The sequence below is a fragment of the Psittacula echo genome (genome assembly GCF_963264785.1).
Source record: "Psittacula echo genome assembly, chromosome: Z".
In the NCBI taxonomy this organism is placed as follows: Eukaryota; Metazoa; Chordata; class Aves; order Psittaciformes; family Psittacidae; genus Psittacula; species Psittacula echo.
The window spans coordinates 904,908-930,538 of NC_137742.1; the positions used below are offsets into that span (position 1 = coordinate 904,908).

The 25,631-nt window shown below is 51.5% G+C and overlaps 2 protein-coding genes across 4 annotated transcripts; both read left to right on the forward strand.

Moving 5' to 3' along the window:
- Positions 1–6,909: 6,909 nt before the first annotated feature.
- ATP8B1 (ATPase phospholipid transporting 8B1) lies at positions 6,910–18,064 on the forward strand (the record flags this gene model as incomplete). The annotated part of the gene is made up of 27 exons (XM_080637333.1): positions 6,910–7,090; positions 7,840–7,937; positions 8,355–8,468; positions 8,634–8,732; positions 8,824–8,885; positions 9,239–9,311; positions 9,428–9,498; positions 9,847–9,929; positions 10,159–10,269; positions 10,470–10,558; positions 10,656–10,846; positions 11,159–11,340; positions 11,407–11,450; positions 11,550–11,706; positions 12,047–12,235; positions 12,499–12,611; positions 12,725–12,889; positions 13,019–13,130; positions 13,304–13,383; positions 14,112–14,397; positions 14,763–14,986; positions 15,377–15,460; positions 15,571–15,816; positions 15,998–16,136; positions 16,504–16,634; positions 16,963–17,157; positions 17,642–18,064. 27 exons carry the CDS (start codon positions 6,910–6,912, stop codon positions 18,062–18,064), a joined length of 3,942 nt encoding a protein of 1,313 aa, XP_080493459.1.
- NARS1 (asparaginyl-tRNA synthetase 1) lies at positions 18,009–25,550 on the forward strand. Of its 3 annotated transcripts, none has more exons than XM_080637059.1 (15): positions 18,009–18,135; positions 18,807–18,889; positions 19,040–19,105; positions 19,190–19,282; positions 19,604–19,693; positions 20,124–20,202; positions 20,391–20,461; positions 20,695–20,781; positions 21,322–21,543; positions 21,687–21,886; positions 22,105–22,240; positions 22,822–22,935; positions 23,356–23,487; positions 23,593–23,724; positions 24,380–25,550. In XM_080637059.1, the coding sequence occupies exons 1-15, from the start codon at positions 18,093–18,095 to the stop codon at positions 24,509–24,511; spliced, it is 1,680 nt and encodes a 559-aa protein (XP_080493185.1). In that variant the 5' UTR covers positions 18,009–18,092; the 3' UTR covers positions 24,512–25,550. The 3 variants fall into 3 exon arrangements, with proteins under 3 accessions (XP_080493185.1, XP_080493187.1, XP_080493186.1); XM_080637061.1 differs by having other exon boundaries at positions 18,087–18,135; positions 18,758–18,889; XM_080637060.1 differs by lacking the exon at positions 18,009–18,135 and adding an exon at positions 18,197–18,439.
- Positions 25,551–25,631: the final 81 nt, after the last annotated feature.

A 25,631-nucleotide genomic window follows, 5' to 3' on the forward strand; every position in this document is an offset into this window, starting at 1 on the left:
CTCATGTGGGATCCATTATGGGATGGAATTCCTGCTGCAGTTGCCTGGCAGAGTAGTTTCTCCCCCCTTTAGCAGGGTAGCAAGATAGGAGTAGGCTAATACCACTGCACACAAGCTGGGCTCATAGTCCTAAGGAACACAAAGGGCTCCATAAGTGAGTTCTGATCATACTGGTGCCTCCCAGAGTAGCTGCAGGGAAGCACAAGATGGATCCCTTCGGATATAGGAAGCTTTGCTGCTGCTCCAGTCAAACCAACCCAAATTCCCTTCTCCCAGGGCGTATGAAAGCAGCAGCTCAGCCCAAATGTGCCCTTCAGTGCAGGCACCCATGCGAGACCGAATCAGTCAGAGGCAAACCCTTGGAGATGTACAGTGAAGCACAGGAGGCATGAGCTGAACCAGAAGGATGCTCCCTTCAGGCAAGAAGCATCCAATCACTACAGCAGGAACAAGCAGAAAACATGGAATCCCAGAGCGGGTGCGACAGAAGGGACCTTAAAGCTCATCCAGGGATGCCTTCCTCTGGAGCAGGTTGCTCCGAGCCCCATCCAACCTGGCCTTGAACAGGGATGAGAAGAGGCAGGCTTACAACCCGTTGGAAGGACTGAGTAACCTTGCCTTCAGAGCAGAACGGGCTCGGGAATGAACCCCAGCGACCTCAGAGCCAACAAAAAAGTCAATGCTGGACTGCTGCACGCAGCTGCTGGCGGCCATTCAGTGGTGTGGTTCTCCATCTGTTGGCCAGAGGAAGGAGTAACAGCGGTCCTGAAAGTGGGACAGCATAGAGCCATGGAATTCCACGCTGTTTGGGGGTTGGAAGGGACCTTAAACTCCTTTAGTTCCAATAGGGACACCTTCCACTAGAGCAGGTTGCTCCAATCTGGCCTTGAGCACTGCCAGGGATGGGGCAGCCCCAGCTTCTCCTTTCAACCCATCCCAGTGTCCCATCTTCTTCCCAATATCCCATCTCAGTGTCCCCACTGGCAGGTTAAAGCCATTCCCATCGATGGCCACTTGATTTGGACCTAACTCTCATAGTCGTTGCTGTGTAGCAGGAGTTCTACATAAGAATTATGCAGTTCTTTAACACATATTTGTTCCCATTCTGACTTGAATCATTCAGCAGGAAACAGGGAATGATGTGGCTCCTCTTCCTATCCATGTTTTCGATATAACTCCGCGTTTGAATCCCCCTTTCAAGTAGAAGAGCTCTTCTAGGGGGCTGAGATACCCATGAGGGTATTAAATCCCATCAGGGTATTAAGCCTGTATTGAAGTTATGTCATCCCAGCGTGTTCTCAGCTTACTTTGGGCTGATCAAACAAAGCCCAACTGTCAGCTTGTGAAATAACAACTATTCCTGTGCCAGACTTTGGAGGCAGATTTGGTGGCAAGAAATGCAAGGAGAAAGATCCAGGAGGAGAACTGGAGATACCTGAGCACGGTGTGTGAGCAGCAGCAGCAGCTCCTCCATCACACCGTTCACAGAAGAGCTGCATCTCCCTCCAGCATGGACCAGAACTTTATGTGTCCAAAGGAATATTTAGGACATTTATTATAGCAAATCATCACTGTTAAAGGCTTTTTTACCCCTAATCATCCTCATCCTGAGAGGGCAAACCTGATGACAAGTGATGCAGCAAAGCTCTGGCCAGAACTGGACCTGAAATGAATGAAGTTGCTGCTTTGTAAGCCCAAGTGTTTCATTATCCTATGTGAGGAATTGGAGCCAGGCAGGGAAAGAGGCAGGTGCTGAAAGACACCAAATCCAGCGTCATATTTAGGTGTAGGAATAGAAAAGGTTGTTTGAGCAAAGCTGGTTCTGGCCCAGAAAGGAGGGAGTACTGCTGCTACTGCAGGATGCACCAAGGCATCTCTTCCATACCTGTGAGGCCCAAACAAAGAGCACTTGGATGGGGAGCAGCAGCCACCAGTGAGCAGGTTCTATTTCTCCTCTCAGCTGAATAGCTCCACAGTGCTTTCAGCCAGATCAAACACACTTTGATCAGCTCAGCCCGCAGCGAGGGAGCAGAGATCTGATGTGGATTGATTCAGACCTGCCCGATGCCAAGCTGCTGAGCTGATTTTTATCCCCTGCTTCTATACCTGCTCAATAATAAGGCTTGATTTAGGCCAAACTAAGAGCATCCGGTAAGGCAGAAACTACTTTTCTCATTTCAATTTGCATTCTGGGGCACGAAGAAGCTTTTCACTCCCCTTTGGTTTGCTCAATTGGGACGGTTTGAGCTCATGTGGAGGCTGGTTTCAAGTGATGACAGTGTGGGACATCCCTGCACACCCCAGTCAGTGCTTTGCCACTATTCTGTGTGTATGAAGTGGAGTTGGGCTGCTTCTGGAGGAGAAATGAACCCTGCAAACACCAAAAGCAGGACCCCAAAGCCCCCAAACCCATACTCAGGGTGCATTCAGCACCGTGCTGTGTGCTGTTCAGCATCCATCCTGCATGGATGGAGGGTGAGGGACGAGCAGGATGAGGCTGCTGGTGCTGCACCTGCAGGATGGCCCCAGGGCTGCAGACATGGGGTGGGTCCATGTCTGTGTTTGGGTGTCTGCTTAATGGATTAACACTTACAGTTGGAGTTTGTCACATGCGTTCCCATCAGGTCCTTGAGGTCTTTATATGCCTGGAAGAAGAAGAACACAGTGAAAAGGATTGCAAATGGACAGTCATTGGTCTCAATGCCTGAGCACCCCTTCCCCTCAAAGGACTCAGGAGCCAGGAGTCCATTCTGACCCTTTGCAAAAGCCAATAGGTTAAAATCCCTCCTAAGGTTAAAGGCTACAAAACCTCACACAGTTTCCTGTCACACTGCACATTAAGCACATTATGAAGATGGAATACAGTGAATAAGATGGGATAAAGGAATCCTGTCACTTAAAACATGACAAGGAGGGAGGTCCTACCTATCCCAAGACACTGACGGTGGTGGCCATTGCCACAGCCCCCACTGATGTGGGGCTGGTTTGTGTCAGTCACCACCACAGCCGGGGTCCCTCAGCACAGGGATGGAGCCGGGGATGGAGCCGGCACCGAGGCGCTGCCGAGCCCCGCTCCTCTGGACCGTGGCGTGGCCGTTCCCGAGTGGCCGAGGCCGGGGCAGTCTCCCCTCGGGGGCACCGTGCGTGAGCGGCGCCGCTCCCGCCTCCCCCGACGGCGTGGCCGCGGCTGTGTCCGGGCCCGGCGCGGCCTCTCCCCTGGCCCTGCGCGGCGGGGCCGGGCCGGCCGAGCGGGGGAACCCGTTTGTCCGGTCTGACGGCGGCTCCCGCGGGGCGGGCTCGGGGCCGCCGGAGGGATGAGAGGGCCCTGAGCGAGCCAGCGGCGGCGGGAGCGCGGTGCGCGCCGCGCGGGGCGGGAGGGAGCGGGACCGGGAGCGGGGCCCCGGCGGCAGCGGGGCGGGTCCGGAGGGCGCTTCCTCCGCAGGACATCGCGGGCTCGGGGTGCGAGGGCGGCGATGGCGGCGCTCCGGGGCAGAGCGTCCCGGGTGCCCCCGCAGCTCCGGTAGCGCCGTGAGGGCTTCGGCGGGGCCGTTCTCATCCGGGAGCAGCGGCTGCGGCGGGGACCGGAGACCTCGGGCAGGTGAGGACTTCGCTTGTGCTGTGCTTTGGCCACCGTGGTCCCTTGGCGCAAGGGGCTGGTGCCACCCCCGCGCCCATAAGGACAGCGCTGATCTAAGCCCCGGCAGTGATTTGGGGCTCTGTCTCGCTTCCCCCTATGAAGATGGGGCTCAGCTGATCCTCAGCCTTCGCCCAGAGTGAGGAGCTGATTCCGCTGTGGATATCCCGAGGCTGAAACTTTGGGATAAGGAAGGAATTCTTAGCTGGGAGGGGAACGAATGGAGCTTAATGTTTGTAGTCCTTTGCTTCTGTGGCCTTGGGCTAGTTCTGCTTGTGGCTTTTCCCTCCTTCTCTAGCCATAAATGAGGAAAGCAGCTTGGTGGTTGTGGGCTGCTTACTCATTAGTCCGTGTTTCTAGAGGCCTGAGAGCAGAAATAGGTGTTCTATGGAGGAACCATCCTCATTCTGCAAGAGAGGAGTCATCCTAAAGATGACTTTGAAACGGTTCTCCCCTGAGCTGGCCCCTGTTAACTGAGCTGTAATTGAATGCAGGGTGGTAGCCAGGAGCTCCTGAAACCTCAGGCAGGCTCTGTGTGTGGCTTACCCCATGGCCTTGGGCAAAGCACTTAACCTTGCTGTGCTGCTGGGCACCGCGGGGGTGAGGAACATGCTTCTGCTTAGATCCCTAGGGAATCCCGGTCCCGGAGCTGCTGCGCTGGCTGACAGAGCATCTTGGCTCTGGGCAAGCTCACGGAACTCTTCTGTAAGCTGGGCTTTCCCCTTGTGTGTTCTTCTGTACATTAGAAATCTCTATTTAATGACATTAGGGGTGGCTTATGGATGCTCTCATCAGGAAATAGATGAGGAAAGCAGCAGGAAGTGACCTTCTGCCTAATAGGAGGCAGCATGGATAGGTTTGGAGAGCTTCTTACTGCACATACATCATCTCATGAGCCAAAAAGGGCCAAAACCTTCTCCTCTGGCTCATGTGTGCTCCAGATGAGTGATGTTCTCCTCTATTGAAGCTCTTCTATACCATGAACCTTGAGAGGCAACGCAATGGTCTAAGAGGCAGGTTGAAACCCCTCCAAAGTACACCCAAAGCAAAGGTTACCAGCTTGATTATCTCCTGCAAGATAACTTCTCTTGCCATGGGCTTCAGCTGGTGGAAGAGCTGCATCTCTGTTAATGGACAATCCCAGGGCAGATAACGGGGGATGTTATCATCTTGTTCCTGCACGTGCCTCCTCCTGGAGTCAGGGAATGGTTCCAACCCAAACCGTCACCTCCCTTTAACCAAGCTGGGGTAGAATAGCGTTTTGGAGGGGAGCTTCCACAGAGCCAGGTGTTCCAATGTCACCTCCTGATGGTGCAGGGTCATTATGGCATCAAGTTGATTGTGGATATTCCAAGCTCGGCTGTGTGTGATGCCAATGAAATCTCTTGGAGCTGGAAGGAATTCAGTTTGGGAAGCTCTTGATCCTCACAGCTCTGAAGGTAGAGCTGAAACACCTCTTAAAGAGTGGTTGCTCTCCAAACATCACATGAAGCTGTTTCCATTGCAATTCCATGAGAGTTTAACCGTCACCTTCAGGTCTTCTCCATCTGGTGTGTGGTGGTACTCATACCACCAGGTATGAGGTGGATTCTGGTGTCCATGAGTGCTTTATCCATAACCGGCTCCTAATCACTTGGATTTGAACCTTTCCTGCTGGGAATTCTGAGTCACCTCACCTGACTGGTGGGAGCTTCCTCCAAGGCCACAGTGCAATGAGGAAGGAGTGTGGAGTCAGAAGTTCTTCCCTTACTGCTATTGATCAGTTGTCAAGCCTGGCTTGAGCCTAGACAAGGAACCCCCTGTGTGTCCCCCCCTCCAACGTGCTTCCATTGGGGTGCTTTACCCCTGGATCCTAAAGGTCTCCTCCAGCCTGGTTGCTTGTGTGTTCGCAACACGTGGTGTAAGCACTCAGCCCTTGTTTCCAGCACAGAGAACCAGGATGTGCCTCCCAGCTCCTGTTTCACAGCAGCATCACTCTTCACCCCCCCTTGACCTCCTGCCACCGCTTTGAGGTCCCTTCTCTTGCCGAGTAGGTGTCAAGAAACTTAACCCAGAACCACTTTGTCACCGTGTCACTGGAGGGCTCCTTCTCCTTCCACCACACCCCATCTCTGCTCTGTTCTTGCTCTGGGTGCCTCTCTGTAGCTCCTCCGCTTGGACCAGCATCCCCTCCAGTGCCGGTGGTCCCCAAGGGCAGGGTATGTACAGGGATGCTTCTGGAACAGAGAGTAAATGCACTGGGGTTCCTTTGGCGTTCAGCTGAGCCTCTGCATGATTAATGAATTCATTAATCATTAATCTGCTCATTAGTAAAGATTAATAGGCTGAAGGCTGGGTCTGTGTGTGCCTTGGTTTGCTTCACTTGGAGTGAGGGGGATTCAGAGGTGTGGTGGTGCTTCAAGGACCATGCATGTGAGGACCTTCAGCTCTTCCCCTCCTGCAGGTCAGGTGTTACAGGCTGAATCCTTGTCTGTTTTGTATAGATAATTCCAAGAGGAATTGAGGATCAAGCTGCCAGAGGGGAGATTGAGGTGGGATCTGAGGAAGTTCTTCCCTGTGAGAGTGGTGGGATACTGGGATGGGTTGGAAAAGCTGAGACTGCCCCATCTCAGTGTTCAAAGGCTTGGAGCAACCTGCTCCAGTGGACAGTATCCCTATTGGAACTAGTTTCAATACTATAGAATACTTATGGAATCATAGGGTCATGGAATGGTTTGGGTTGGAAGGGACCTTAAAGCTCACCCAGTTCCACCCCCTTGGAACAGGACCTTGAGCTCCCAGCCAACGGCCCTGTCATTTGAGCAGCATATTAAGTGCTCATGTAATATTTACATCTCCATTACAAGAGGGATTAAGGACAGTGCAAACCCTGACGTTGAACCTGTAGGGAGGGGAGGGGAAGCAAGGACTGGTTTGGATGAGCCTGGGATGGAGCATGAGCTGTATGACCTCAACCCTGGCTGGCACGACCCTGATTCTTGCCCCACTGCAGCCAAGTGGAGCTCCAGAGGGAACCATGCAGTGGCCACTGGGAGTGATGCTCCCTCATTCCTCCATCCCACTGGATGCTCCTCAGCCTGCGGGTGAGCACACATCATTACACAGAGCAGTAATGAAGGAGCTGCTGTGGCCAGAGCTGCCCCATGGCTTGAAACTGGTTTCAGATGGGGCTTTTGGTGACCACCACCAGCAAATGAGATGACAGAGACATGGTTCAGCACTTGCTGTGTTAACTCCTGCCTTACCTCCCCTCCCATGCTCGCAGGGTGCTCAGCATGATCTCGGAGAGGGACTCAGAGACCACCTTTGAGGAGTATTCCCAACCCAACGATGAGGTGATGCCCTACAGTGATGATGAAACTGAGGAGGAACTGGGCCCTCAGCAGCCTGGGGCTAAACCAGGCCAGGCCCAGAGCAACGGAGACACCCAGGAGAGCAGAGACACCTTGAGGAAAGGTAATAGTGGGACAAAAACCGGATTGGGAAGAGGCTGAGCCTCCTGTGGGTCAGTTTGACTCGTGCCTGGTCATTAGGTAGGGTTTGGGGTGGCTTCTCTGAGGAGTAATGGGTGGCAGAATGAAGCTCGGCCTCATTCCAAGCAGAGCGCAGGGCCAGTTGGTTGCATAAAGGTGATGAGCTGCACGGTGACCTTGTCTTTAAGGCAGGGAAGAGCTCAGACACAGCTTCACATCCTCCTCTTGCCACCACCTGGACCCCTGAAGCAGCAGCAGCATCCCCCCCTCCTAGGAATGGGAGAGAACCTGGTTTGGATTCTCCCCATGTAAGCACAAGGCTCTGCTGTCCACACAGTGAATGGCACCCAAGTTAGTACCCAAACTATGGACCAATCCCATCAAACGCAAAGCACATCCATGAAGGACAATTCCTGTAGCTTGGAGATTGGAGCTGATGACTCAGGAAAGCTGCATTTCCAAACACTGTTCCTCATCCTTCCCAGGCAAAGCCTCCTGTGGGCTGGCTCCAAAACTGGCTGCATGACTCCAGCTGGGAATCTCTGATGTGGGCAGGGCTCAACTGGTGGCTGGATTAACAGGGCCAGGCTTGAGGGAGCTGAGGGGAACTTTGGATAAGGGATGTAGGGACAGGAAGAGGACAAATAGCCTGGAAACTGATGGGAAATGGCATTTGAGAGAGAACGTGGTTTGTCCATTGCCAACAGTGAGGTTTTGACCTTCTGTCTTCAGATTGCAGCTGGCAAGTGAAAGCAAATGACCACCGCTTCTACCAGCAGCCCCAGTTCAAGAGAACAATATTCCTGTGCTTCAAGAGAAGCAAATACAAAGTAAGTCCCCTCTGGTTTAATTAGGGGGAATTACCTCCTTAAGAACAGTATTCCAGTGCCTAAAGGGGCTACAAGAAAGCTGGGATAGAGGGACAGGACAATGGGAATGGCTTGAACCTGACAAACGGGAGATGGAGATGGCCTTCACTTCATTTAGCTGGGTAGAAGTTGTACCCTTTCCACACAGGTGAAGTGCTTTCTGCTCCTTGGTGTAGCTAAAGCTTCAGTCTGAGATTCTTTGGTGGTTTTTAATGGCATGGAAATGGCTTTTTTTGTGCCTGGTTGAGGGGACCCCTATTGAGGAAAGGAACCACTCCAACAAGGTTGATAGGGAAGGTTTCACTGCTCAAACGCATTGTACACATGTACTGCAAGAAGAAGCTGCTGTGCTCAATGACGTTTGCTCTCCTTCTGCAGGGAAATGCCATCAAGACCTACAAGTACAACCCAATCACGTTTCTACCCCTCAATCTCTTGGAGCAGTTCAAGAGAGCAGCCAACTTCTACTTCCTTGTTCTCCTCATACTGCAGGTAAGGAAGACGGGGAGAATCCCAGCTGGGAGGTGAGTTTGAGTTGCTCATTACTCACCTGAGTACTATCTTCCTAATCTTTGTCTGATGTGTTGGCTTCCTTCCTTATAGCCAGATCACTAAGAAATGTCTCTGAACTGAACTGATTTCATGTGTCTCTTGTAGTCAGTTCCCCAGATAACAACCCTGTCATGGTACACAACACTGGTGCCCCTACTCCTGGTGCTGGGCATAACTGCAGTCAAAGACCTGGTGGATGACATTGTAAGAAACACTTTGTATTGCTATAAAAGACAAGGAAATAGGTTATCTCTGAAACTGTGATAGAGAGAACATTGTCTGCTCCTGCTTTCAGGCTCGCCACAGGATGGACAATGAGGTGAATAACAGGAGATGCGAAGTCATCAGGGATGGAAGGTTTGTGCTCACCCCTTCTTCACTCTGATGTTTGTGGCCTTGGTACTAAGATCTTAAACCAGTTCCATGTTCTCTGTGTGAAAACCTGATTGCAAAAGGAAGGGAATTACCCACAGGAGTAATTTCAACTGAATTCCATGGTGCTAAATCAGTGCTAAAAGCAACTTAAGAAGGACCATGTGTAGGTGAAGAGGGAAGAGGTAGGTTGGCCTCTGAGTTAGACCCTCAACTAAAAGGCAGTTTCCAAAGGGAAGACCACACCTGGCCAAGATGAAATGTTATAATATCCATTACAAGATGCATAGAGTGTTCTAGATGGAAGAATCATCAGTATTAAACTCTCTTGCTGTTAGATTCAAGAGCACAAAATGGAAAGATATCAAAGTTGGGGATATCCTTCGCCTGAAGAAGAACACTTTTGTTCCTGTAAGTGCTTTTGACACTTGGTTTCTGTTCCTCCAGAGCTCTGTGTGAGTCTCCCCTTGGATTTATGGGGAGAGCATGGATAACCATCTCCCCTTGATGCTTATTTCTTCTTCTAGGCTGATATTTTGCTGTTATCCAGCTCCGAACCAAACAGCCTGTGCTATGTAGAGACAGCCGAGCTAGATGGGTAAGGCTCTGTTTCTGCATTCCTTGGCTTGCTGGGAAAGGAGTAAGAAGGGTGTCATTCAAACTGGTTAAGCTGGAAAACTGTGCCCAAGTTTTGATTCCCACAATTCAAAGATCATTAGAAACTGGTGAGGGATCAGGTGGTGGGGTTTGTTGGAAAACATGGAAGAAAGGCTTGGATTCATCCAGCCTGGAGAAGGGTGATTTCATCAGTCTTGTGGTATCTCAGAGTTACAAAGAAGATACTCCCTCCACAAAGCAGTTGCAACCTGGACTTTCTTCCTTTCACCTTTCCTTACTCCCTGTGAGTGGGAAAGCAGCAACACATCTCTTTTTCCCTTCTCCTTAGGGAAACCAACTTGAAGTTCAAGATGGCCCTGGAGGTAACACACAGATACCTGCAAGAAGAAGGTGCAATGGCAAACTTTGATGGTTGGTACTGTTCCACCCTTACAACTGTCAAGTACTACTCCAGCAGTTCACTATGGGTGGGGACGGAAGTGTTACCAGTGGAAGGAGCTGGATGAGCTTTAAGGTCCCTTCCACCCCAAACCATTCCATGAACAGTCATTTACTCACAACCCAACGTCATGAAGTAAAACTGGTTCTATCCTGGCACAAATCACTGCTGTATACTAAAGCTATTCTCTTCCTCGTTTAGGTCTGGTTGAATGTGAGGAACCAAACAACAGACTGGATAAGTTTGCAGGCACTTTGTTCTGGAGAAACAGCAGTTATTCCCTGGATGCTGATAAGATCCTGCTACGTGGATGTAAGATCAGGAATACAGATTTCTGCCATGGCATGGTCATATTTGCAGGTATTGAGGAACATGTGTAATATTGACTCACTAAATCATGCCCTGGGGAGTGAAATGCCATCTTCATCTTATAAATGCTGCTTGGATTTATGTCCCTGTGTTGTAAAATAGTGGTTTTAGCTCTTGGTTGTCTGTTCTATCTTTATTTGTAGGTGCTGACACAAAAATAATGAAGAACAGTGGCAAGACCAGATTTAAGAGGACCAAAATTGACTCCCTGATGAACTACATGGTTTATACTGTAAGTCTGCATTTGAACTTCACACCTTTGGGTTCATTTTGAAGCGAATAGAGAGAATGGACACTGAGGAACCATGTTCCCTCTCTGTACATCACAGATCTTCATTGTCCTCATCCTGCTGTCAGCTGGCCTGGCCATTGGCCACACGTACTGGGAGCAGCAGGTTGGCAACTCCTCCTGGTACCTCTATGATGCTGAAGACTTCAGTCCTCCCTATCGTGGCTTCCTGAACTTCTGGGGCTACATCATCGTCCTCAACACCATGGTCCCCATCTCCCTCTATGTGAGGTAGGTAGTACCCTGGCCTTTAATAGGTGATAAGGTTGAATTAACTTACGGGCTAGTTAATGGTGAACATCCCAGTCTGCTCCTGCAGTTCCTGGAGGAACCTGCTTGGAAAGCAAATTAAGGTGGAAAAATCCTATTTCCAGATTATTCCTCAAACACAGCTCCATGAAACAGGAATAACTTTGACATTGTCACATACTTGAAGTCCTTCAACCCTCTTCTTGGAGTAGAGTGGGAAGGAGGTTAAAACCCTGGGAATGAGACCATTCCTTTGGTTTCATTTAGTGTGGAAGTGATCCGTTTTGTCCAAAGCTACTTCATCAACTGGGACCTGCAGATGTATTACCCTGAGAAGGACACTGCTGCCAAGGCCAGAACCACCACCCTCAATGAGCAGCTGGGGCAGATCCACTACATCTTCTCTGACAAGACAGGAACCCTGACGCAGAACATCATGACCTTCAAGAAGTGCTGCATTAATGGCCAGAGATATGGTAAGTCTGTGGTTGTCCAGCTGTTGCTGGGTCCTGTGCCTCCTAACCATGGTCCTTGCATTGCAGGAGACTGCCGGGACGGAGCAGGGCAGCTTCAGAGCCACCCAGAGGTAGGTTGGTGCGACCTGGCTGTGTAGAACAGGGCATGTTCATTCCATCCTGCCAAACGGATGGCACCCAAGGTGACTCCAACTCTGTTTTCCAAGCAGCAAGTGGATTTCAGCTGGAACGTGTATGCAGATGGGAAGTTCTCCTTCTATGATCACTACCTGATAGAGCAAATAAGAGCTGGAAAGGACCCCGAAATACACAAGTTCTTCTTTCTGCTTGCCATTTGCCACACTGTCATGGTTGACGTTTCTGATGGTGAGTACGGTTTGGTTTGCTTGTGGAAGGAGAAACAGTTCATAATCCACTTGCATGAGGCAGACAGCCAAAACTAAGATGATCCCTTTAGTACAAACACGTTTTCAGTGTGGAAACCCAAGTGGTTTCATGCTACTCCTCTGTTACTCACAGCCCTATAGACTACACAAAACATTTGCTGCCAGGACAGACACACAGAAGCCAGATGAGTAACCAAATGTGATAGAAACTAAATGCAGAGGTGAAGAGCTTTGGAGGGATTTGTGGATGTGAGGAATAAGGTTGGAAGAGTCATATTTATGTATGTATTTCTCTTCTTGCCACTGTTGTGGTGGAACAGGTCAGCTCAACTACCAAGCAGCTTCTCCAGATGAAGGAGCCCTGGTTACAGCAGCCAGGAACTTTGGCTACGTGTTCCTGTCCCGAACACAGAACACCATCACTCTGAGCGAGATGGGCACAGAGAGGACGTACGATGTCCTTGCTATCCTGGACTTCAACAGCGACAGGAAGAGGATGTCTGTCATTGGTAAGCTGCTTGCAAGCAGCCTTGTGTTTCATAGGTGGCAAAGCACACGTAGAAGTTGGAGTGTGGAGGACTGTGGTAGATCTTAATCCGTGAGAAGGGGAAATGCATTTGTCCACCAAATGCTTCACTGAGCATTGGTAGAGGTGACGAAGGAGAAACATCTTGAAGCTTTGGTACTAGACTGAAAGATCTCACCTGAAACTCTCCCTTTCTGTAGATGTACTCTTAACACTTTGTTACTCCTCTCTTATTTTACTCCACAGTAAGAGAATCAGGTGGAAACATCCGGTTATACTGTAAAGGGGCTGACACAGTCGTCTATGAACGCCTGCACCCAAGGAATCCCAAGAGAGAAGCCACAGAGGAAGCACTGGATGTATGTGTGTGGTTTATCTACCTCTTGAAGTTACAGATGCTTTAGTGCTCACTACAACCTCACTCCTAAGCTCTTAAATCAAGTGTAACAGTGTATTTGTCACCATCTGTCAGGTATTTGCCAGTGAAACCCTGAGGACCCTCTGCCTGTGCTACAGAGACATCGATCCTGAGGAGTTTGAAGCCTGGAATCAGAAGTTCCTGGAGGCCAGTGTGGCCATCACGAACCGTGATGAGGCTCTGGACAAAGTCTATGAGGAAATAGAACAGAACCTGATTGTAAGTCAAGTTTGAACCTTTGAATGTGCTTCTAGAGAACCAGACCTCTCTGAACAGAAGTTATTTGGGGTTAGATCTTCCCAGGCTTTAGAACCACACCAAATGCTTCTATTTCTGATGTATTTCCAGCTGCTTGGAGCAACAGCAATAGAAGACAAGCTCCAGGATGGAGTTCCAGAGACTATTGCCAGGCTTTCCAAAGCAGACATCAAAATCTGGGTGCTCACTGGTGACAAAAAAGGTGGGGTTTGATCCTAAAAGCAGGATAAGTTGGGATAACACAAGAGGGAGCCCAGAGATGCTCCAGGCTCTGCTCTGGAGCCAGGCTGAGAGAGCTGGGCTGGTTCAGGCTGAACACTTCCTCCTGACACAGCTCTGGAGTAAATCCTTTCCTCTGACTACTTTCCATTGTAGAAACTGCTGAAAACATTGGATTTTCTTGTGAGCTTCTAACAGACGAAACCACCATCTGCTATGGAGAAGACACCAGGCAAGTGGGGAGCCCAGGGAAAACTCCTCCCTGGATAACATTATCCCTACGGTTTGTCCCCCAGTGACTCCAGGCCTGGGTTGAGCTAAGCAGGTCTCTCCCTAGTGCAAAGCTTGAGCAGTAGCCAAGATTTGCTCTCACTGTGTGTCTCTGAACTTCAGTGTTATCCCAGCTATTCCTTCACCTCATCCCATGTTCCTGCACACAGTACAGACCGCTGCTATAAGCCCAGAAATTTAGTCGTAAAGAAAAGGTTAATCCCAAGGGAAAGCAACATAGGATTGAGAGAAACGGAGCTTTGTAACAATGTCACAGCTATTCCTGACTCATTTTCCCAAAGTTTTCCTTATTGGCAAGCCTCTTGTAGCACCGCTTAGACCATCACCTAATACATGGCAACAAAAGTCCTTGAAGCATCTATTTCTTGTAGATTTTGAGGCTGGGACTGATCCAGCTTCAAGTTTATCCTTGTTTTGTCCTATATCCAGTGCTCTTCTTCAAACAAGGCTGGAAAACCAGAGGAACACAGCTGGATCCGGTGCACATTCCTCACTGAGAATGAATGAGCCCTTCTTCCAAGGCAGTAGGGATCGTGCTTTAATAATCACTGGCTCCTGGTTGGTATGTACCAGAGATGTTCTCCTGCCTGCTTAGGGCAGTGCTGGATGGACTTGAAGCTCTTTTCCAACCTGGTTGATTCCATGATTTCCCTGATTTCCTTTGTTGTCACAGAATGAAATCCTGCTGGAGAAGAAGAAGAAGAAGAAGAAACTGAAGCTCAAGTTCCCCAGAACAGCAGAAGAGGAGAAGAAGCAAAGGGAGAAGAGACAAAGGGCTGAGGCCTACAAAGAGCAGCAGCAGCAGAACTTTGTGGATCTGGCCTGTGAGTGCAAGGCTGTGATCTGCTGCCGAGTGACTCCGAAGCAGAAGGCCATGGTGGTGGAGCTGGTGAAGAAGTACAAGAAAGCCATCACTCTGGCCATTGGGGATGGTGCCAATGATGTCAACATGATCAAAAGTAAGGCAGTTGCAAAGCTTCTCCTGATAGGAAAGAGCTCCTCTGGGTGTTCCTCTGCAGCCTCTTCACTATCGCTCTTTGAGAAGACTCCTCCATCTGTTTAACTTCAGCACTTGGGCTCTGTTTGCTTCCATCTGTGCTTTCCCTCCTCGAGGAAGCCCTTGAGGAAATGGTTAGTGGGGTTTCCTGATGGATTTTGCAGACAATCCCTGTGGAAGGACTTGAATTCTCTGTGGGTTACAAACAGGGAGTATAAAGAGCGAATCCTAATGGGAAAGACAATTCTGGGCTCTGGTTTCTGTTGTGAAGAGCCCAGAACCGGTGGAAGATTTGCTCACGTTGTGGTGTGTGTTTCCTTCACGTAGCTGCTCACATCGGAGTTGGGATCAGTGGCCAGGAAGGAATGCAAGCTGTCATGTCCAGTGACTACTCCTTCGGGCAGTTCCGCTACCTCCAGAGGCTGCTGCTGGTCCATGGGCGCTGGTCCTACATCAGGATGTGCAAGTTCTTGAGATACTTCTTCTACAAGAACTTTGCTTTTACTCTGGTCCACATCTGGTATTCCTTCTTCAATGGCTTCTCTGCCCAGGTAAGGAGGGTTCTTGTGTGTAACAGCAACAGGGAGTGTGGCACAGCAAAGCTTTAACCTGGGAAGTGATGGGAACTTGAAGCTGTCATCCATAGTTCCTGCAGGAAAATAGGTGCTTAGTTACACCTTGTGTAGGTGCAGAAGGATTCGGGTTGGAAGGGACCTTAAAGCTCCTCTAGTTCCAACAAGAATACCTTCCAGTAGGACAGGTTGCTCCAAGGAGGTCCATGTGTGCAGTTCCAGCAGCGTTCCAGGTCAGGTAACACAGCTGGTTCGGAAGGAGTAGGGCACCTTCAACACAGAGCCTTGGGCTAAGGTGCAGGTCACGTAAAGCCAGAGTAGAGCCCGCGTGAGCTCTCAGGAACCACTGAGCTTCCTCCTCTCTCGCAGACAGCCTATGAAGACTGGTTCATCACGCTCTACAACGTGTTGTACTCCAGCCTCCCTGTGCTCCTCGTTGGATTGCTCGACCAGGTATTGTCCATGTGGTTGGAACTGGATGGGCTTTAAGGGCCCTTCCAACCTAACCCGTCCCTCGAAGCTTGCACCAAGAAGCTGCTACAAGTTCTCTTTCTCTCACTAAGGACGTGAGTGACAAGCTGAGCCTCCGCTTCCCCAGGCTCTACGTGGTGGGCCAGAAGGATTTACTCTTTAACTACAAGAAGTTCTTCCTCAGTTTGCTTCACGGAGCTATCACCTCCTTGATTATCTTCTTCATCCCCTACGGGGCCTACCTGAAAACGATGGGGCAGGATGGAGAAGCGCCATCGGATTATCAGTCCTTTGCTGTCACAGCAGCCTCTTCTCTTATATTTGTGGTCAACTTCCAGGCAAGTCAGCTCAGTTTCCTCAGCTCTGGGGCTGATTTTGGCTCCTCAAGCCATGGCAACGAGCAAAAAGCTGCTCTTTGAGGCCTCTTCCTCCCTGTTGATGCTCCCTTTGCATCTGGTTGAGAGGTGACTCTGCCATACTCAGAGGAGTTGCTCACTTGGAGCTCTGCTTTGCTTCCAGATTGGTTTGGATACATCCTACTGGACCTTTGTGAACGCTTTCTCCGTGTTTGGGAGTATTGCACTTTACTTTGGCATCACCTTTGACTTCCACAGTGCTGGGATACACGTCCTCTTCCCTTCAGGCTTTCAGTTCACTGGTGAGTCCTTGTGCTTTGTGGTTCTTGTTCCAGAACTATGGCCAAAGCGATGCTTTATTTGGAAGTATTCCTTTCCTATCAATCAAAATGAGCTGGAATTGGGCATTATCCAGCAGTTGGTGTCCACAAATAGGAACCAAAAGGGCTTGGGCATGAATTTATTGTAGGAAAAGTGCTTTACAAACTCATTCCTATTATACTCTCCTCATAGTAGAGTCTGAATCAAAGCCTGATGTTGTGCTACACAGCGCAATACCCAGGTGTTACACCCTCAGAAAACAAGCTGTGCCTTTTAGTATCTCACTTGTGTGTTACAAACAGTTGAATGACCATGTCATAGATTCATTTTTGCCTTGCTTATGCCTAGGAACTGCCCCAAATGCTCTGAGACAGCCGTACCTGTGGCTCACCATGATTTTATCCATCGCTATCTGCTTACTGCCCATAGTGGCCCAGCGTTTCTTAGCCATGACAATTTGGCCTTCAGAAAGTGACAGAGTGAGTAAAGTCTGATGTTGGTTTGGTTCACGGGGCATGGATTTACTCACAGGAGTTGGAATTGAGGATGATATTGATGGAATTAGATTGGTTTGGCTTAAAGGGACCTTCAAGTTCCCCCAGTTCCACTTGACCAGGTTGCTTCAACACCGGCAGGGCCAGGGCAGCCCCAGCTTCTCCATTCCCACCATCCTCATAGGAAAGAACTTCCCTCTATCCCATCTCCATCTCCCCCCGGGCAGCTTAAACCCATTCCCTCCACCCAAGCCCTCCGTGCTGCTCCCACTTACCTTGTGATCCATAAGGAATGTCCCTGTGCTCGCTGCAGATCCTGAGGCACCGCAGGCAGCTGGCGGCCGAGGAGCAGCAGTGGAAGCGGCGGCCGAGCGCGTTCCAGAGGGGAGTATCGGCCCGGCGCTCCGCTTACGCCTTCTCCCACCAGCGCGGATACGCGGATCTCATCGCGTCCGGGCGCAGCATCCGCAAGAAGCGGGCTCCTCTGGATGCGGTGCTGGGCACTGGGGTACCAGGGCTCCGAGCGGCTCCCACACACTGATCCCTGCCTGCGCGTGATGCTTTCCACCCGGCTGGACCAACTGGCATTGGGATGGGCCACGGAATTCCTGCTTTTGGGCTACTGGAACCCTAGTTCTCAATGGAAGTTGGCGCGACTGAGTCCTGCCACTGCCAGTGGGAGATCCATGTGCTGGGGATGGAAACCAGGACTGGAATTCCAGCCTTTAGTCCACAGTGCAGTGAAGTGCAGCTACATTTCATGTTTCCTCTGGGAAGCAAACTGCTGCCCCACAGTTACCTCGTTATTCCTCCCATAGCCACTTCTGGGCTTTCCTCTGGGACACAGAGATCCAAGCGGGAACAGAGGGGTTTCCTCACTGCCCATCTCTGTACCAACCACCCCCGTGCGTGCAGGGCCTGATGGAGCAAAGCTCCTTCCCCTTGCCTCCTCAGCGAGACGGGAATGTCTATCCCAACTCCTTCGCGTCCAGCCCAACTCCTGCGCTGAGGAGGGGGGCGGTCGCCATTATCCCGACACCCGGCTCGTCTGCAATGGAATGTACATTTCAGAGATTTCACCAAATAAAGGTCCTAAAGGTCCTTCAAAGGATAAAGGGGGAGAGGAGGAGGACGTGGAAGTGCAGAGAACGGCCCCGGAGCCGCCGCCGTCAACCGGCACCGGAGCGTCCGGAGCCCGGCTCCCTCAGGGGCTGGGCGAGGGGCGGGGCTTCCCCTCAGGGGCAGAGAGAGGGGGCGGGGCCTCCCCGAGGGGCGGGCTTCTCTGGTCACGTGGTGTTGCTTCCTCTACCGCATTGCGTCTGTCCATTGCCACGCGTGAGGGCCCCCCCCATCACGTGATCCGTCCGTGTCCCTCCCCTCCCGGTCGGGCCGGGCTGGCGGCGGAAGCGCGGTGACGCACTGCCGGCGGGGCGCGGGGCCGACATGGCGGGCGAGGTGCTGGGCAGGACGGCGGCGCTGGTGCTCGGTGAGGCCCGGCGGCGGGCGGGCGGGTGGGTGGGTGGGTGGGTGCTGTGCTCTGAGGGTTCTCGAAGCGGCTCGGGGACCTTTAGAGCGGCTCGGGGAGGCTCGGTTCGTTTCGAAGAGGATCGGAGCGGCTCGGTTCGCTTCGGAGCGCTTCGGGGAGGCTCGGAGCTCTTCGGGAAGGTTCGGAGCGGCTCGGTTCGCTTCGGAGCGCTTCGGGAAGCTTCGGCTCGGCTCGGTTCGGCAGCGTGGTCCTCGGCACGGGGAGAAGATGGCGGCCGCCGCTCCGGTGTGGCCGAAGGAGCTCGGTCGTACCGGCCCTGCGGGTTTAGGGTGGGAGGGACGGAAGGAGGGAGGCCCCGGGGGCGGCTGGGTTCGGCGCTGGGGGAGGCGGAGCGGCGGTGTGGAACGGGGGTCAGTGGAGGGGCCTTAAAGCTCCTTCCCTGTATGGCTGGTTGGAGCCATTCCCCTTGGCCTGGCCCTGCATCCCTTGTCCGAAGCCCCTCTGCAGGTGTTTAGAATGGGAAACGTGAGCTCCCTCCTGCCCTGTGTGCCCAGCTGGTTGCTTTGGGAGGTTATCAGTGCTGATAAGCATGAAGGTTTAATGCCCGTGTGTGTGTGCCCAGCTTCTCCTCCTGCTAATGGGGCTGTTCCCTGGATTTGTCGTTCTTCCAGAGGAGCTCTATGTTTCTGACCGAGAAGGCAATGATTCCAGTGGGGATGGGACACAAAAGAAGCCGTTCAAGACTGTTCTGAAGGTAACGCCACGCAGGGAGACAGAAGGGCTTGAGGGCAAGTGATTTGTGAGTCTGGTTTGGCCACTCCAAAAGGATCGGAAGCAGGATGTGTGCTTGGCCTCCTTAGGGATGGCTTTAGTTCATTAATCCTGATGTTCTCCCCCTTCGCAGGCTTTGATGACAGCAGGAAAGGAGCCATTCCCTACTATCTATGTAGACTCACAAAAGGAAAACGAGGTGCGGTAGAGCTTCCATGTAGGAATTCTGTCCATGCCCCTATGAAGGGACACGGCTCCAATGTCTTGTCTTGGTTTAATGCAGAGATGGGCCATTATATCCAAGTCACAGATGAAGAATGGCAAGAAGCTGTGGCACAGGGAACAGTTGAAGAATGAAGCAAAGGAGAAGAAGGAGGTGGGTTGCCAGGCTGGGAAGCACATCCCATTCTTCCCCAAACACATTACACGGTGCTGGTGTCGTTCCCAGCCCCAAAAAGCTTCATCTGGGCTATGTTTTCCTCCTTGGTTACTCAGAGTTTGGCTTTGCTTAGATTAGGAGAAGGCAATGGCTGAAAATGGGTGAGATTTGAGTAATGAAGCCGTGCTTTGGTTCACAGCATGAGCGTGAATTAGGGCAGCTTTAGCTCTTGGACATCCATGTACGTGATAGTCTGCAGTCCAAGGAGTGGGAATCATCCCCCGCCTCTCGAATACATCTCATTCCCTTGTCATCCAGGCAGAAGATCTCTTGAGGAGGGAGAAGAACCTGGAGGAGGCCAAGAAGGTTGTGATCAAGAACGATCCGAGTCTTCCAGAGCCAAAATGTGTGAGTGAGAGCCAGTGTGCTTGACACATGGCCTGCATTGGGGTGGTTTGGCTTAAAGGCCACTGTCTTGTTGGCAGCCCTCCATACACCTTTAGTTTATGTCTGTAGTGCATAGGCTTCAGGTCGCACACAACACGAGCTGCTTTAAAAGCTCTTCCAGTCCTTAGTTTCTCCACGGCGAACAGGAAGGACTCAGTGTGAAGCCTGGGAATGCTATCCCAACTCACTGCCTTTCCTGGCTAAACTGCTCTTTCCTTACTCAGCTGTTGGGTATTGGAGCTGTGCTTCTACCCAGGATGGAATTCAGCTTCAGGGGGAGGCAGCGGTCACGGGAGGAAGGTGCCATATGCACGTATTCCAAGTAATTACAGGGAAAGCAGTGTCCAAAAGGTGAATCACTTCTCTCCTTGCCTTTATTCCCTGTTTCCAGGTGAAGATTGCTGCTCTGGAGGCTTACAGAGGCCAGAGGGTGAAGGTGTTTGGTTGGATTCACCGGCTGAGGAGGCAGGGTGAGCATGGACATTGAGGTTACTCACCCTGTGTGAGGAGATGGAGCGCACACAGGGTTCAGACACTGAATCAGACAGCACTTAGGTTTAACCCCATCCTGCAAGCGGAGGAGCCAAATAGCACAATTGGAAGCTTGAAGTTGTGTAAAGAAGCATGGTCGAGGCTTTTCTTCTTCTCTTCCAACTAGGAAAGAACCTGATGTTCGTTGTGTTGAGGGATGGCACTGGTTTCCTGCAGTGTGTCCTTTCGGATGAGCTGGTGAGTTGGGATGACTTAGCCCTGTCATTAAGTGAATTGCTCATCCTCATCCTGTTCCCTTTCGTTGCAAGTACTAAACCCTCTGATTTAAGTTGTGGGATTGAGCAAAGCCCCTCCAGTGGTAAGGAGGTACAAGTGACAATGGGAGAACTACTTACAAGGAGGAGTGAGCTCCAATCCATGTCATACCAAACCCAAACCTGACCTTCACTTTGTCTCCTTTCTCTGCTCAGTGCCAGTGCTACAATGGGCTGGTTCTCTCCACGGAGAGCAGTGTTGCAGTGTATGGAACGCTGAACCTTGTTCCCCAAGGGAAGCAGGTATGGAATTGGTCTCTTAGGAACCGGGATCTGTGGCAGCAGCATAATGCACTTAGAGAATGAACCATGGTGAATGAGTAAGTCTCCTAGATGGGAGGACTCTTCAGCCTGGGGGTGTAGTAAGGCTTTTAGTGCCAGCGTGTTGTGTTGTAGCACCAAACTACTACAGAGATAATGAACTCTTACCCCAGCCAGAACTAGTTCACAGCAGAGGTTACCACAGAGTGGTTTTGGTTGGGAGGAACCTCTGAGGGCCATCGAGAAGGGTCCATTCTCTTCCGATGTGAGGTCTTGTCCAGATGTGTTTCTGCCATCTCCAAGGATGGAGCCTGCAGCCTGATGCTAGTATTTTGCCATCTTCTCCATAGCCACCTGTTGGGTAGTTGAAGGTAGTAAATAGTTTCCTTCTGCTCATGGTGGACTACCAGTGGCACTTGCAAGTGTTGTACAACGGGGTTACGCTGTGGTTAAGTTGACCTCTCCACCACGACGCCAGGGACAAAAAGGAGACATCTGAGGTGTTTCTCTTGGACTCGGCAGGCTCCAGGAGGCCACGAGCTCAACTGTGACTACTGGGAGCTCATAGGCCTGGCCCCAGCAGGAGGAGCTGACAATGTGCTCAATGAGGACTCGGAGGTGGACGTGCAGCTTAACAACAGGCACATGATGATTCGAGGGGAGAACATGGCCAAGATCTTCAAGGTGCGCTCCATGGTCGTGCAGGCCTTCAGGGATCACTTCTTTGCCAATGGTTATTATGAGGTGAGTGTTAGGAGGTCACTGCTTCAACGTCCTCCCTTCGAGGCGCTCTTCTTCCTGGAAAAGCCATCTAGGTTTCCTTATGGACGTCGTCGTCCTTGCCCTTCGTTCTTCACCGCAGTAATGCCAGTCGTGTTCTTCACCAGGTCACGCCACCAACCCTGGTCCAGACTCAGGTGGAGGGAGGCTCCACCCTCTTCAAGCTGGATTACTTTGGGGAAGAGGCCTACTTGACACAGTCCTCCCAGCTTTACCTGGAGACCTGCCTCCCAGCCCTGGGAGATGTGTTCTGCATCGCTCAGTCCTACAGAGCGGAGCAGTCCCGGACCCGCAGGCACTTGGCGGAGTAAGGAGGGAGTCTGCTTTGCTGTGGGGGTAGTAGCGAAGTTGTAAAGCAGGGGGGGAGCAGGGAGTTGATGTACAACAAGCAGACAGTACAACATGGAAGGACTGACGGTATATTTGGGATGAGACCTTGTCTTGGTGGGCATCCATCTGGTCCTGAGACATTGGCATAAGTAGAGATTGCTCTTGTGTGGCTCTAATGGTGCCTTTGTGTTTCAGGTACACTCACATCGAAGCTGAATGTCCCTTCATAAGCTTTGAGGAGCTGTTGGACCGCCTGGAGAGCCTGGTGTGTGACGTGGTGGACAGGGTCTTGAAGTCGCCTGCAGGAGGTTTACTGTATGACCTGAACCCGGTACGTAGGAACAGGCAGCAATCGCAAGGAAAATAGCATCTTTAGCTTTCCTGATGGGAGTGTTTGGGAAAGCAGCGAGCTCTGCTTGCTTACTATGAGGAGTAACAATATTAAGTAACATCACAGACTGGTTTGGGTTGGAAGGGACCTTAAAGCTCACGGTGTTCCAACCCACGTGGAAGGAATTAACCCACTGACTCCTCCAGGAGCAGGGGAAGAAGTTCCCTGCTAGGAAGCTCCAGGAGCCAGGAACACTGTAATTTAGTAGGGAATCAAAGCCTCTATCCCAGAGCTGGTACTAGTGATGGCCTGGAGCAGTGAACAAGCAGTGATTTACTTCTTACCCCAGAAGGTGGAGCTCTCAAGTGGTTTCATCTGGTAGAGAGCCTTTGTCCTCCACTGCCTTTGGAGAGAAGATGTGTTCCTGCTGAGCTTGATGGGTGTAGTTACTCAGTAGTAATTTGTGGGTGTACGAGCTGCAGAGAGCACTGTCTGTGCCTCAAGTCTGGCATGAAGATGCCAATCAACTGGAAAAGTGGTGGTCTCCTCAATTCCCACTGGTTTTGTCTGCTCTTCCTTAGGGTTTCCAGCCCCCGAAACGTCCTTTCCGACGGATGAACTATAGTGAAGCCATCGAGTGGTTGAAGGAGCATGATGTGAAGAAGGAAGATGGCACTTACTATGAGTTTGGCGAAGTAAGGCTGGCAGAGGCTCTTCACGAGTTAATCCCAACCAAATTCCTGCTGCCCTTTGCTGTTTGCCCTTGCTGGGCTTTTTGCTGTTGCTTGTTTCCCATCTATCTGAGAGTTGATGGAGAGAAAGGTCTTCAAACTGCACCACATTTGGGGTTCCATAGGGAACAAGGGAGCACTTAAAACTGCTTGAGGTTTGTGGAAGAAGGTAGATGGGAGGAAAGAGATTTAGCTTTTTGCTTTGGAAAGCCATGGGTCAGGTTGGGTTTTCCTCAGTTCTCTGCCTGCCACATTGGGAAGATTGGTTTCAAAGTCTGTGTGCCCCTGGATCACTGTTTGGATACGTGTGGCCTTTGTGTCACACTGATACACATTAGACCCCAGGTATTTGGCTTTACGTAGTGCTAAATCCTTTATCCACAGGATATTCCTGAAGCTCCTGAGAGGCTGATGACAGACACCATTAATGAGCCCATCTTGCTGTGCCGATTCCCTGTGGAGATCAAGTCCTTCTACATGCAGCGCTGCCGTGACGATTCCCGGCTCACCGAGTCCGTAAGTAGGACTTCACATCCGACTTGAGCAGAAAGTGAGATCCTGGAGGATTGTTCCCGGCTCCCCCGTGCAGCGGAGTTGGAACAGTTGGATCTTGTGGCGTAGGTCGACGTGTTGATGCCTAACGTTGGGGAGATTGTCGGGGGCTCCATGCGTATCTGGGACAGTGAGGAGCTACTCGAAGGCTACAAGAGGGAGGGCATCGACCCCACGCCGTACTACTGGTACATGGATCAGGTCCGTAACACCAACCGCGTGTGCTGCTTGATGGGATATTGGGGTTTAAGCTGCTCTTAGTGACGGGTTGCCCAGGGAAGTGGCTGCCCCATCCCTGGCAGTGTTGGATGGGGCTTGGAGCAACCTGCTCGAGCGGAAGGTGTCCCTGAGAGGTGGAACTGGAGGAGCTTTAAGGTCCCTTCCAACCTTTCCAATCATGCAGCCTAAACTGGAAACCTATTTTAGGTGGCCCAGAGTAATTCAGCCAATGCCAAAATGCAGTGGGTAACAGTTACTGTGCTGTTACACCCTTGTTGGAGCGGTCCCTGTCGATGCGTTCCTCTCCTGGTGTCTCCTGCGATGGGTTGGGTTAGATAAGGAGAGGTTGCTCTTCCCAGCCTTGAGGGCCTGAGCTCTACTGAGCGTGAGAGGTTGAGAAAGAACCAGTCAGACTTTCATTTCCCCTCCCCTTCCCTCTCATAGCCCTTACAGGGAGGAAAGTCAAGGCAAGCAACCACAAGTATCTTGCCTGCGGGGAGCAGAATCCATTTTCCTCCTCACCCAGAAACTCCTGGAATGGTTCAGGGGTGTTTTCCTGCCCTTATTATTGCTGTTACAGTATAAATAGGATGCACGCGGTTCACATCTCCTCTTTGCTTTGCGTTGCGTTGCACAGAGGAAGTACGGGACGTGCCCTCACGGCGGCTATGGTTTGGGATTGGAACGCTTCCTCACCTGGATTCTCAACAGGCACCACATCAGGGATGTTTGCCTCTACCCACGCTTTGTCCAGCGCTGCAAACCTTAGTTCTCCTCCCCGACAGCTCCTGGGAACTGGAAAAGAAGGATCCCCGGGGGGAACAGGGCTCATCCAAACGCTCGGGTAGGGCTTGCGGAGGAAAAGAAACCCCTTTTTGCAAGGAAAACGATCCTCCTGGACTGCAAGAAGCCGGAGGAAGAGAAGCGGTGGGTGCGTCAGTGCTCGGGGGCCAAGGTGCAGCCAAGCTCCTCATCGGGAATGTGCTTGCATTTGTGGGACTCGGAGGGATTTATGCCGGGCGCTTTTGGTTCGTTTGATTTCATTCCAGTGTGGCTTCTTGCTTTGAATTCCCAAATAGCAATGTCTGGGAATGGGAGGAAAAGGCATTGCTCCACCAGGAGTGCCAAAATAGGAATCCTACTCCTGAGCACTGCTCGTTGTTGTGATGGAAGCTCCCCTTGAGTGGGATCCAGCACAGAATTCCATTGCAAGAGGCATGGGTTGGATTTTCCTGGTGTTTCTCTGGTTATTTATTGGTTAGGAGGGATGAGGCTGCTGGGGAGGGTGGGTTTGCTGCTTATCCCTTTTCCCTGGGGATGAAGGATCCGTACGCATGTCAGAGCATGGATCCTCATGGATCCAGGAGCATCGTGATGCCTTCCAATCCCAGTTCCGCCATCCCCTGGCTGAAGACCCAAGGGAACTGGGACCTTGGCAGTACAATTGGATTTGGGCTCCTGATTCTCCTCCCCAGGTGAAGGCAGAAGCCTGGCTTCGCAGTAGAGCAATTCCGCCTTTCCCAGCTGCATCCCAGTGGATTCTCGGGCTCGAACCAAGTTCCCAAATAGGATTTACTACATGTTTAACGTGTTGGGTCTCCTCTCTGCTTTTTAGTCTTAACTGAGGCAATCCCTTGTAGGAAGGAGGGGTACGCACGATGGGTGCAGCAGTTGCTGCCCCTCATGGGGCTCGGTGGGGCTGAGCTCTGCACCCCCTGCGTTAGGAACCGGGGGCCGGTTTTCTTCCTCTTGCATGTCCCCTCGGAGCCAGCCTCCATCAGCCCCCAATAAAGGATGCTCCAGCAGCACTGCGTGCCCTGCCTCTCCTTGCCGGCTTGGAATGGCCTTGCTGCGTCCATAATGGGGACGGGGACATCCCGGAGGGGCCT

What these genes read in the sequence shown, in the direction of transcription:
- NARS1 (XM_080637059.1), top strand. Translation starts at nt 18,093, where the DNA reads ATGGCGGGCGAGGTGCTGGGCAGGACGGCGGCGCTGGTGCTCG. An exon ending in ACTCACAAAAGGAAAACGAG is followed by an intron (nt 19,106 to 19,189) that starts GTGCGGTAGAGC and finishes GGTTTAATGCAG; the next exon opens with AGATGGGCCATTATATCCAA. An exon ending in ACCCGCAGGCACTTGGCGGA is followed by an intron (nt 21,887 to 22,104) that starts GTAAGGAGGGAG and finishes TTTGTGTTTCAG; the next exon opens with GTACACTCACATCGAAGCTG.